The sequence below is a fragment of the Conger conger genome, chromosome 2, assembly GCF_963514075.1.
Source record: "Conger conger chromosome 2, fConCon1.1, whole genome shotgun sequence".
In the NCBI taxonomy this organism is placed as follows: Eukaryota; Metazoa; Chordata; class Actinopteri; order Anguilliformes; family Congridae; genus Conger; species Conger conger.
This window is the reverse complement of record NC_083761.1, coordinates 10,049,876-10,063,809: the sequence shown is the minus strand read 5'-3', so window position 1 is coordinate 10,063,809 and position 13,934 is coordinate 10,049,876. Positions and strand designations below refer to the sequence as shown.

The window sequence follows — 13,934 nt, the reverse complement described above, 5'->3', positions numbered from 1 at the left end:
TATGGCGCAAAAGCATTACATGAATAATATGACAGCTATATGTGTGAGCGACCATTCAGAAACTAATTCAATTTCCAATAAGCTTTAGAAACCTTGGAGTGAGTTTCGGGGTCTCCGCTGGTGTGAAATCCGCGAATACGACTCGCTCAAAAGGGCTTACCCTGGGGTACTACCCCCTTCAGTGCATTACGCTGTACAAAAACAACACTGGAAGAGCGCATGACGTTATTTATGACAGAGGGGTGTCTGAGGTATAAGGCAGTAGCCTACAGGTTCAATGGGAGGTAAACTACTCTACAGAGAATGGCAACAGCTTAAAGCCATTTTGGGGCTGGAGTCATTCTGACATCCGCTTACCTGAAACATTTTGTCCCCTACCAACTCTAAATGGAGATGTATAAACAGAAAGGCTGTGGGAACAAATTTATGTTTCTGCTGCAAAAACCCATTTCGGTGACACTTCACAATAGGGTTCCATCAATTGGCATGAACGAATGTAGTTGTAAACTAACTACTACTGAAAAGTTAATCTGCATCATGTGTTTGTACATCATTATCATGTTAACAACTACATTAGTTAATGCCAATTCATACTGGAATGGAAAAAGTTTGTTTATTCGTTAATGGTTAACTAATCATAAGTTGATCCAATGGTTTGCTAATGTATAAATATCATGTAACACATATGTTAGTCATTAACAAATGCATTAATTAACATGCTTAATTAATGTATATGTCCATTGTTCATTCATGTTAACTACATTAGTTAATGTCAATTCATGAACCTCATTGTAAAGTGTGAGTTCCATTTCTACACGCCGCCCTGATTTTGTTCACTACTCTGAGAACCACTGAAATAAACTCCATACAAACAGAGAAGCAGGAGAGGTAAATACAGAACACAAATCTAAGTACAAATTCAAGCCAATCTAAATGTGCACGTAAAAACTAACAGAGGATTCAATATCATCTTCCTGCCAGGCACACATAAAAATGCTTATTCAAACGGTACTGTATCAAAAGTCATGTACTATCTCAAGAACCCTTTTCACATCTCAGAATTTCATCTGTCGCCCATAAAAATATGCATGGAACTGAATAATTGCAAAGAGCCAAATCTCATAATCTCATTTTACACATATTTCATATGTAACATGTGCCCAATGACAGATTTTTTGGTACCGTTCTGTGTAATTTGGTGCAAATGCTGTTGGAAGGACACAATGACCTTCTAACATAGACAGTAATTGAGGATAAAATGCAGCTTATTATGCAGATTCCACAAATTGATAAAAGGGAAGATGAGAAAAGATTACACCGATAAGCCACAGCCACCATGAATACATAAGGCATGATTATCTGTAAAAAAAATACCTGGTGATTCATTTTCAACTACATACAATCTTTCAATTCCGATGTGAAAATCTCTGAGAGATTTAAACGGCTTTAAAATATAGTGTTTTCATTCTTTCAGTGATAAATTAATATCTGGTTTGTACACTGTGTATGTGTGTGTGTGTGTGTGTGTGTGTGTGTGTGGATGTGGTTGTATAACATACGTATAGCCTACAAAATCACACATATAATCAAAGGAATACAAGCTGAACAGCATTTCAACTAACCTCGGTCTACTTTTTTTTCCAGACATAGTAAATAGTTTGAATGCTGGAGCAAAATGCATCTGGAGGTAAAAAATATTTTTGGAAAGAGACCAAAAACAGCCTAATAAATAAATACACTGAAAATATTTTACTGCAAATAGAGGAAAACACCTTTTGTTCTGAGCACAGGAAATATTCCCCCATTCAGCAACAGTTTACCACAGCCTTGCTGAATGATGCTATAGAGCACCCGATCTCTTTTACTCTAAAATTATATTCCTGACAGCCAAGACAAGAACAATATTCTCTGTAGAGTTATTCTTGGCAGTCCTAATAAGAAAGTGCTGAAAAGGCTACTGTCAAACCGCAGACATTCTGTATTTCCTGTGAGTGCCACATCCCAGGATCAACTGCATTTCGAGATGGTCTCATTCAAACACATCCCAATTTACGGCGCGATGCGGAAATACCGAAACACTTTTCAGTTGAGAAACTTTGGTACCTGCGTGAGGCTCTGTAGTGAATGCTTGGCGAATTCAAAGGCGGGTCGAAGAGAAAGGACAGTATTGTGACCAGCTTGGGCTCATCAGAAGATCAGCAGCGATGGACACATTACTGTACATCACACATCAATATGTACTCACTATATCAATCTGACCTGGTGTGGCAGCACCATCTACAGGCCTAGTATATATGGATATATCAACAACAGCTGCATGTGCTAAGTTTGTCTAATGTAATTTTAGTATGCATCCCATAAGCCTCTTTTTTGTGCTATCTGTCACACAGAGCGCATGATGAGCAGTCTATTTGAATCCAAATCTTTCCCTGAACAGAAAACCCTATTTTTAAACAACCTCGTCAATTTTCCATGTTTACTGAAAAACCGAGCATGGACTAAAATTGCTCTGACATCAGCGCAAGTGAACAAACAATTACTGCATTTCACATTTGCCGGTCATATATTAACAGGCCACGTCGCGAATACCTTGAAGTCGCACAAAAGGGATGTGCATGAAAGCTCTTAAAATGGCCTCTGTGATGAAGTATGACTGTGGAGCCCTGTAGTTTCCTTGGTTACAGGGATCATAAACAGCAAATTAATATGTGCCATTAGAATTCTGTGGAAATGCACGCTTTTGCCCTTTAAAAGTCGAAGTAACGAAGTGACACGCAGAAAAGTGCCTGAAACCACACGTTCATCCAGAAGTGTGTCAAATTAAAAATGCCATATTCCATATTTCCCATATGGAAAAGAGATGCTAATACTGTATGCACATGTAAATGCACTCCTTGTAAGCAATCAGATGCACATCCTAATGCTTTACTAAGCAAGTAATTCATTCAATTTCCCAATAAAAGCATGTTACTATACTCAGGCCCAGTCTTGTGACCTTTTTTTCCCCTCTACATTTTTGTTAATGAAAGACAGTTCAGCGGGTTCCATCAAAGTAGCCTGATCCTGTTAAACCAAACTGGTCCCCAAGGACGTATTTCTAATTACTGAGGCATTTAAATTTGCTGTGGCTGTAGTTAAAGATTGCACTTAGCAAGCAAATTCATCGAAATTAGCGCGTATAATTGTCTTACGTCAGGAGCGCGACTCCTTCCCTCCAGAACTGCGGCAGGTTTCGCAGCAGTAACGACAGCGCCCTCGTAGGAACGAAGCAGGCCTGCCTGTCAGACGCAATTTGGATGCGAAGCCCTTTTATCCCTCTGCCAAAGTCAGACATTCCTGATAAAAGTAATATCACAGCCCTAGCTTTTCTTAGCCTGCCTTACCGTAATCGCCGATACGCCAACATAATTCCCCCCAGCCCGACCCACCCTTCCCGCTCCATCCAGTCGTTTAATAAATGCTGCATTCGTTCATAAAATAATGATAAAAAAAAAACACTTACCAGCGGGGTATGAAAAAAACAAAAACGCAGGTCTCACTGCTGTGCGCCTCTATGCAAATGCTATAACAGGCCAATTAGTTGGCATTGAAACGGAGGAGCCTCTGAAGGTTAGCCTTACCTGATTTCACTTTACTTTCATTTTGTGTTTGCAGCAAACCCATCTATTCTTCAGGGCGCGGGGACGTTTAATGTATCACAGGGAAATGACGGGCCGCGGTAGCGTCGGAGCGCAGGAACGTTTAACCGAACGAGACGCGCTTGTTTACAAAGAGCCGGTGAATCAGTGTCTTCATCAGCTTAGGTAGACAATCGCTCTCTTTAATGACAACCTCGGCTCAGACGCTATTCAGTACAGAAATAAGACTACTGTGGAGAGAGCGCTGCAATCCGGTAATAGAAATCTGCCGTATATGCTGCGTGGTATGCCAATATCTTGCAAGAATGATGACATTAAAAACTGACCTCAGACCATTGTCTGTAAGCTGCTTAAACCATTTGATTATTTGCTGTGATAGGCGTCTTATTACATTTCTGTTACCATCCATTCTACCCTTACCTTGCACCAAGCCGGCCACCATTTCAGTGTTTTTCTCCGGTTTTTACCTCACTTGCCGGCTTTTTGGGGGTTTGGGCCTGGTTTCTGCCTCGTAAAGTGTCTTTGCAAAAACCGCTGTACAAAATACATTTAATTTAATTTATTACACGAATATTACCATATAGTGCAAGGATATACACTCTAAGTGACTAGACCTGTACACCAGCTTGTTAATGCAAATATTGAATTGGCCAATCATGTGACAGCAACTAAACTGGCCCTTCTCCTCTGACCTCTCTCATTACGAATGCGTTTTTGAAGAACTGCTGCTCACCAGACTGGTCAAAGGCAAATAACCACACATTACAACAGTGGTATGCAGAAGAGCATCTCTGAACACACAACGCATCAAACCTCCAAGCGGATAGGCTACAGCAGCAGACGACCAATAAGTAAAAAAAAATAAGTGTAAGAAATACCTAATAAAGTGCTCACTGAGTGTATATCAGTGCCCAAAACAAAAACAAACAATGAATGAATAAAGTCAGCCTAAAAAGTTGAAAGTTATTTTTACTTTCTAACAGTAAACTCTATCAGGACTATCATTATGAACCCCACTGAACGTAATGCTCTCCGTTGTAGAAATGTTGCTCGCACAGCTGTGCAATCTTGCCCTAGCTTAGCTTCATAAACAGTAATAAGGATTTTCTCATGCCTCTGCTCAACACTTTGACTGATTGAATTACGGAGGCTGAATTGACATCCGGCTCTCTGCCAGACTCTCGTCAGTACGGAGCGAGCCATAGCCACGCGCAGCGTGCACAGTAGATACACTTCTGAGCAAAACAATAACAGGCTAATTTAATCTGACTGGAAGAGTGTTTTTTTGTTTTCCCTCTGTCTCCAAAGAAACATCTTGCCTGTCTTTCAAAAACTTCCCCAGCTGTGGGCGTGAGACGTGTAAAACAACCATTGCTTTTGTGTCATTCTCGTGCTCCGCTGTCAAAACAAATCTGAATCAAGAACATATTGTCAGCAACCAGACGGCCCGGTTATTATTTGAGTATATGACAAAGGGATACAGTTAATATTATATATCCACAAACATCAGATACAAGTTGCATTTTGAAAATGTTTATATAGCGTTATTTTCGGTAGCTTCATGCTCTGATCTTTTTCCTCACCGATTCGTTTTTTCATGGCGGAGCACTCAGCCAGTATTCACTGTGACGAGGCACAGCTAATATTAATAATAGTGGTGACTTCCCGCCCTGGGTGTGTCGAAGTGTCCCTGACGAAATGCTCCTGACGAGCTGGTTGGTGCCTTGCATCACTGTTGGTGTGTGTGTATGAATGGGTGAATAAGAAGCATCGATTGTACAGCACTTTGGATAAAGGCGCTATGTAAATGCCAACAATTTACCATTTATTTCGGGCAACAAGTAACTGATACACAATTTTATAATATAATGATGAAGGAGAATGATAACAATATTTCAATGATGTGCATGTATCAATATGCATCAGATAGGCGCGTGTGAAAGAGGCATGTATTAGGTTTTTCACATATGACCCTGGGACCAATGGCACAGACTCTTCCCCGCCTCTTTTGTTCATGTTTTTAAGGCAGTGGGACGCCACCCATCGAGTAGTAATTATCCAGCCATCTGCTTCTTCTCAATCAAATGTTAAACTTGAGAACTGGCCATCCCGCCCAAAATAAACTTCCTCCCACAGTCAACAATAAACGGGCAGAGGAATGACGAGCCAGCGTCCAGTAATTACCCCGGCCATGTTATCATTATCCGCCATGCTGCTCAAATTGGCCAGGAAAGAGAGGAGCCACAAATTACTACAGGGCATTGGCGTGCACCTATGATAAAACACGGCCTGGGAGCTGGGGTTTATGTCTCTCAGTCGTAAAGACTACACCAGCAGTTGGCCACGATTATTCTGTGCTGGTTTTCATTAAGACAAATGGAGCAGTAGAACAACTCACTGTAATGAGACAAAGAAAGACAACACGGCTGCTTGAAACATTTTTACCTGAAAGGAATATTTATCAGTATTCTGGCTAAAACAAATATTCTCACCAAATTCACCATAGTGAAATTGTGATATTTCAGTATTATTGCGCATTAATCATTTGGAAGGGATGGTGGGAATGATGTTTATATAATTATTAAACTTTACTGTTGTCTTTGTGATTTCCTCAAAAGAATTTGAGCATGGAAGTTGGTACTCTAGTGAAAAGTAGTCCAGTTGGTAGTTGGTACTCCATAACTGAAATGAGTGGACGTATTCTTACAGTGCCACTTAAGACTTTTCCATTCCAAAAATCCTAAATGTTCTCTCAGTGTGGATGTTGTTTCAACAAAAAATAGACACCTGTTTGTCTGTTAAATTAATCGGAATTCATCGCAAATTCATATTTTCATAAGAAATACTGTGCATTATCAGGCACCAAACACATACTGCAGAACATCTGCCACAGCTAATCTCATCTATCTGTATGAAGATAATATTTCCTGTCTTTAGTGAACCTAAGCCACGAATATAGATCCTCTAACATCACTATCCTGGCAGTACTACTAATACTATAGAGTACTCTATGCATGCCTTTAGTCAATCTGTCTGTGAATGTCTGTGAGCCGAATATTTCTCACAATAAACAAATCCATACCGCCCAGGCCCACGCCATCGATTTTGACATATTCAAGGAAGTGAGCAAATGAAAAATCACCTTGTTATGAACTGTGGCCGCCGAATGCATTTTTACTTTCAATTTCGAGAATTGAGCATCGCTGAACAATTATGTATCATTATTGATTGCTTTGCAGCAGCACAAATAATATAAATAATTCATTGGTATTAAAAACTCTGCCACACATGAACATGCAGCAGGACCGGCAAGCGGGAAGCAGTTCCCCCCCGGATCTGTCCTGACACGACGCTGAATTGAGCACAGCTGATCCAATGGGAAAGCCCCGCTAAACAGCCGATGAGATCAGACAGATTAATCTGAGAGAAGAAGTGTTTACCTGCAATAAAAGCTCTTTTTCCACCACCTCCTCGCTCTTTGTGATCAGACGTTTCTGTAAGGAGTGAATCTTCTGGATCAGTTGAAAGGTGCTTGGGTCACAAGCCTGGAAAAAGTCATTTATAGGTGTTAATGCTGCCCAAGGCTAGAGCTCCAAGCACAAGCCCTCTAATACAACTCAAGAGCAATTTGTTGCCATTTTCTCCTCTTGCTACAATTCTAGCGGAACAAACATAACCTCCGGGGGACCCATGTAGCTGAACAACACTATGGAAATCCATATAAACGCTGAAGTATTTAGCGGATGGGGCTCTATGTTGTAAACTGACTGCTTGTTGCTTCTCTTGAACTGGGCCCCCTTGAAAAGAAAAATAAATTTCAATGGAACTCATCTTGTAAGATAAGGGAGAACATGCATTTTGACATGTTTGGCTACAAAATAAATTTCCTGTGAGGGATAATAACGTTTCCTAATACTACTACTCCTAATAATAATAAACTAATAGAAAAAAATATGTACATTAGTTTTGCTCTGCACAAGACTGTCTCCATACCATACAGTCTTGTGAATGAGGGTAACGCAGAGGCTAAGTGAAGTAAAAATGTGGAAATAAATAGAAAAAGAACCTCAAGTTTTCTCCATCGATGGACATTCATTGGATTTTCAAGTTCTTCCTCCAAGGCTTGGCACCTGGTCCGTTCTCTCAGGAGCTCCTTTTGCATGTGAAAAACCTCACGCCTGTCATACCATCAAATTAATGTGAGGAAAAATAAACAGCAAATATTACATTCAGACATTTCCCCAACACATGAATTTCCACATTATTATAAATGACTAGTGCTCATTGTATGATGAAAAATATGTGTTGTTATTTTGTTCACAAGAATAGTAGACACAATGCCAAGACTCCTACATTTGTTTTAACGGTGTTAAATAAAAAAGCCTTATCTTTGTTTAAAAATACCTTTGAAAGTTCCAAATAAGACCAATTAATGCAGAGTGTACTTTGGTGAGAGGATCAATTTGACCCATTTTTCCATGCTTTAGTCTTAAAGTAAGCAACTTGAAAGCTTAATACCCTGAGAAAGGGTATTAATGCCAACTTATTAATACCCTTTCTCGGAAAAGCTTGGAAACATCTCACAAAATATAACAAAATGCATGAAAACTGCCACAATGGAGCACACAACGAAGCCTTCATCATTCACAAACTCCTGAAGGGTCAAAGAAAGAGTTGGCACATGCTGTACTCTTTTCAAAATTTTGAAAATAATGGATGTATTGAAAGGTAACCAGCCACACTGTAAAGACTGTGAAACATTCATCACCAGCATTTCAGAAGTAACTGCCATGACACCATGGAGTAATGACTCCTTTCACTACTACAGTACAGATGACCATGCTAATTCCATTTATAACCTAACATCCCATTGCAGGCATGCAAATACCTTTGCCTTTTTACCCTAGCTAAAATGTTTTCACCGCAAGATGTATAGGCGACGTCAATATACCATATGCTACTCAATTAACTGGAAAACCACACAAGTATAATCTAACAATGAAAGGAGCCTCATGCAACACAAATTTCCACTCCGACAACAAAAGAGTAATGATGAGAATTCATGGATCATTACCTAAGTACACAACTGGTTTTTCTTGTGGTGTTGCTGTTACACTTTTAAGATGAGCAACGGCCTAACACAATTACTGTATTGTTCCACTCGGTGATGTCAGTGGCCTTCCAGGAATATACCGGAGCATCCACACACACATTTGTTTTTCGAAAAATATTTTCTAAATTGATTACACGGCAGCTTGACACTGTTGCTACGCCGACATTCTCAAAACTAACAAACCTCCAAATTTTGTTTTGCCATGACTGGCATCCAGGAGGTTGGTGGTTCAAGCCCTGGTGTAGCCACAATAAAATCCACAGAGCAGTTGGGCCCTTGAGCAAGGCCCTTAACCCTGCATTGCTCCAGGGGGGATTGTCCCTTGCTTAGTCTAATCAACTTGACTTTGGATAAAAGCCTCAGCTAAATAACTGTAATGTAATGTAAGATACAGCAGTATGCAGCCCGGATAAAGACACTGAACTAGTTTCACACATTTCCCAGAGCAATGCACGTGTCCTTCAGTCCCATCATCCATCTGCCCACATTATTAGTACCAGCTATCAGCAACCTATTTATAACTTTAATATGCATATGAACAAAAATGATTGTAAGCATGAGATGATGGCAAGGCAAGCCATTCAGCCTATCTACATACGTACATGTATTCAGATCATAAAATGAGTCGATTTTCCATGGCTCCACTGAGGTCATGAAAATACAAAATGTCTGTCATTCCACTGGATGGCTTGGCAAGCAATTCATGTATTCATCATCTGTTAAAAAAAACACTTCTTTCCCTTTTCTTAAATACTGTAGAATATAATAAAGATGGTGGGGAAACATTTAGAAGAAAAGAAATGGTCACAATTAGATAACCTAGGATACATTTAAGAAAGGGACATTTAATGACTAAATTGACGAAAATATATAGATCACAAGACATCACATAAAAACAAATCACCTGTTTCTAAATATACAAATTCTGCATGGCATGTAAAAAAAAGATAATGAAAACTTTCCCCTGCCTAAGTTTGGTTATTTGCAAGTTTTTTCTTTCTAGACCCAAAAGTACAGGCATTTAAATTCAGTGACAGGGGAAGAGACGGAGGCTGGGACTGATTCATTCACATCGGCAGGGCTGATATCCCTGCCTTAAGGTTTAATCAACACCCTGGACGGGCTTCGCCAGCAGCAGCCCGTTCAGCCCACTCCGTTTCCATGCACCTACATTGATTCTGTGCGTGCACGTGTGCGCGCAGACCAAATGCTAACGCTTTTTAAATCGCCCCTAACATTTTCCATCTCTCACAATCAAAGAAGACGCATGCCTTCCAGCTGGTTTGTGCTACCTTTCCACTGAAAGGGACGGCATCAATTAAAAACACGGCGACTAAATATTAATCTCTTTCCGCTCCATCTGTACATTTTTAATGGACTGAAGACTAAAGTGAACCTTACAAAGGCTGGCTGGAATAAATTGTGAATGTAGGGACACAAGGAGAAATAAAATGTAACAGGCCTTTGAAGGTCCTTTGGCACAGTTAGACATGCTAAAACCTACTTTCTCCCAAGCCGTGGACAGACTAGACCGCTCCAAATGACAGCCATAATACAGTCACATTTTACAATAAGGTTTCATGAAATGGCATGAACTAATGTAGTTGTTCACTAACTACCACTGAGAAGTTAATCTGTACAGCGCTGTTAATGTATCTGTGTAATTCATTAATGTTATTATTACATTAGTTCTTGCCAATTCATATTGGAATGATAAAGTCACGAAATGTATTTGTTAATGTTTAACTAACTATAATGTCGTCCTATTATTTGCTAATGTGTAAATATTCATGCACAAATATTAGTTGTTAACAAACGCATTAACTAATGAAAAATTAATTTCATGCTTAATTAACATATTTGTCCATCATTAATTAACTACATTAGTAAATGCCAATTCATGAAGTTGTGAGGTGTGACCCATAACACAAAGCTTTATGCAAGAGTGTGGTTTCTGAAACCACGTAGTGCACGGATAAAACCAGTCAGATTAGAGAGAGGAGTAATATGGTAATTGCAAAATTAATTCTGACCACAGTAATACATGCAGTGGATGATTGCTAAAGATCCATCTGGCTGTCGAAAATAGTTCAGTGTTTCCATTCGGGAAAGTAGGCTGAGAACCTAATGAGCCAGTTACTCAGAGTAACATATGGTGCATTCTGTATGGTTCACCTAGCCGAACTATTAGTGGGTAGAAAAATACAAGGGAAAAAATGAACGTGTGGCTCGAACATCATTTTTCGGTCGTGAGCCATTCAGTGGAAGCTTGGACAGGGCAGTGAAAATGTTGACTCTTCACGGAAAAAAATGAAGGGACGACTAGATAGCATGGGGCAATTTAGCATGGGCCCATTCACCAATCACATTATAATTCCCAAATAAAATCTATGTTACAGTATATTCAGTGACCAAATATTTAAGGTAGCCTGTAGAGATTATGGGCCTGTGTTTAACATTGTTGTGACCTATTTTGTGACCGAAAAGAAGCTTGGCGAAACAGTTTTGGCAAGAGCGGATCAGTATATGGGACCTTTGCACCTGGGGTTGCCAGTTTTATCTGGGTTTTTAAGCGCTTGACCAAGGTGAGTGGAATGAGCATCATTTTCTGCTATGGTTTGGCACAGACAGATGGCTCAGTGATATTTTAACAGATTAAAGGGAATTGAAAAAGCAGCATCTGGAGACAGTGTCCTAGTGAAACCTAGTGTGAATTATACAGGAGGAATACCTCAGCACTACATAGGGTCTGACTGTGAGGACAAAGAAGATCTAATACAGCGTAGGACGCATCCACACTCTAAAGCAGCAGTGCCCAATCATATGCCATGGAGGACTCGGCAGGCTTTCAATCCAGCCAATCACAAGACCTTCTGATTCATTTCACCAATTTGTTTCCTCCTCTCTCGGCTGAAGCACGGATGCTCAAACGTGGCCCTCAAATCAAAATCCGGCCCTGGTTTTCTTTTCTCCCAGGTAATTAACTGAACAATCGATTGGCCGGGCTGCCTTCACACCGGACTCCCTGGCAAAGGGAGGGTGGATAAGCACCCTCCTCAGTCATTGAGGACGAGTAACAGAACTCCAAAGGAAGGGTGAAAACCTCCTGATTAAGCAGTGTGCAGTTACACCTTTCTTTAACCTTTCGCAAGGGTAAACCCTGCCTCTTCATACTTCGCCATGCGTGCATTTGCATCAGCACAATTCCACAGCTGTTTTAGACATGCCTGATTTTCTTCTGCATTAGGGCTTGGTCTATTGTATCACTGCATATGCCTGTGATACAGGGAAAACAGAAAACAGTGCTGATTTAAAACCTGGCTTTCCACGGACGGCTTTAAAACAGCAACAAAAACAGACTTCAGTGGAAACCTCAGCTCGTTATATCTAAGCAAGCCATCAACGATGATGGTTATTTTATTTTCAGCCATGCATGCACGCACCAACCAACCTCATAAAAACACTTATAATTTCCTACAATTTACCAGTTTAAAGGAAATAAGCATTCTAACAGCTAGATGCAATACAAAAGTGTGTCATCATTCCTTAGATTTAAGACCTTGGCTGAAACAGGGACTACAGAGAATTCAAAAATATCCTGAGTCAAAACAACTCATTAAATAAAGACAGTAAGCTTTGGAAAATTGGTATTTTCACTTACAAATTACTACAAATCTTTCAAGGACCTTGGATAAAATGATATTCCTTTTCACCGCCTGTCCGCAGTGTATTACAGGACTTTTTAATCACATAATTCATACATTTTTATTCATTCTTTACCATTGTTCCTGGGAATGAGTCGTACTGTATAAAGTCATACTACGGTCAAATGAGCCATAGCACAAATGTGGCCCATAAAAAGGAAACCTCTTCAACAAATAAAAAGTTGGTTACCTTGGCATTCCAACTTTATGGCCCCACTGACAACGGTAGCAAGTAAATCACCATTTAGTTTTTCTTGGATGAAATTACTAGCTAGTCATCCTCAGTTCCTGAGAAACTTAGTTGGCCATCCTTTGTCGTGTGATACATCACTGAAACTAAAGCAGCCGACAGTCCAGCACAAAGGCCCATGACAGTAAACCCACTGTCTTGAGCAGAAGTAAAGCTGTTTTTTTCTACACAATCTAGCAAGTTCTATATGAGAAAAGGGTAGCTCTTAAATGTGAGTACATTTCACCACAAAACCACAGCAGTAAGCAAAAAACATTACATAAATCTGTTAATGTTGGTGCTTACTCATATTAAAGGGCGAATGTTCCCAACAATCTAATTTTCATAGTTTATTCATAAACCAATGAAGTGTGTGTGTGTGTGTGTGTGTGTGTGTGTGTGCATCTGTGTGTGTGCGGTTGTCCTAGACACATTAAACCATTTCGCCTTTTTATTATTATTATTATTATTATTATTATTATTATTCTCCATAAAAGATCATTATAAACATTATCCATAGTTATAATTAATAACCAACTGGTTTAGATGGGAGAGGGCCTGGACGGCTTTGCAGAAAAAATGATACATCAAACCTTTTTAACCTTATTTGGGGGACAAGTAAAACATAACGAGTGATGATTTTCTCATGCTTAAGGTAAATATGAGCCGTGAGAAGCTGGCATAAATAATATAAATGCTCGAGGGGACAGCCCCTCCGTGGGACTCTGGGCATACATCTTGTGTGAACTGCAGAATAAAGAACACTGATTATTTATAGTTCCTGCCTCATACGTTTTCCTACCTTTCTGGGGTTTTACAAAAAATCGGACAGTGATCCATTATTTTGTTTCCCCACGGCATCATTTCCCCAGAATGCCTTGCGTTTTTTTTTTGAGTGCTTGTGGGCACAGCAGACACAAATTCTCAGGAAAATCACATTTAAGTATAAACACTCTCAGAAATAAAGGTACGAAGAGTTCCTGAAAAGGTACAAATGCTTGTTGCTGGGGCGGTACCCTATTGTACAATTGTACCCCTAGCCGGCAATATATAATTAATTTGTACCTGTTTTGCTTGAAAAGTGTACTTGTTTGTACCCAAAGAGAACATTGCTGTACTTTCAGAGTACATTTTGAGAGCTGAGAATTTGATTGTAGCTAACACACTGACACAGTTAGTGTCATAAATAGGTTGCTTATAGGGCAGTGCAGAAATACTGTTTAATACCGTTTAAAAGCATGAAAAAATGC

General features: G+C 39.8%; 1 protein-coding gene across 1 annotated transcript in view; it reads right to left on the bottom strand.

Annotated features, from left to right (window-relative positions):
• The window catches only part of cfap58 (cilia and flagella associated protein 58), a 64,257-nt gene that overhangs the window by 20,299 nt on the left and 30,024 nt on the right, over window positions 1-13,934 (bottom strand). Inside the window, exons 14-15 of the mRNA XM_061224532.1 lie at window positions 7,705-7,816; window positions 7,079-7,183 (exon numbers count right to left, since the gene is read on the bottom strand). Of these exons, the coding sequence (XP_061080516.1) occupies window positions 7,079-7,183; window positions 7,705-7,816 (217 nt within the window). The remainder of the gene's footprint in view (window positions 1-7,078; window positions 7,184-7,704; window positions 7,817-13,934) is intronic.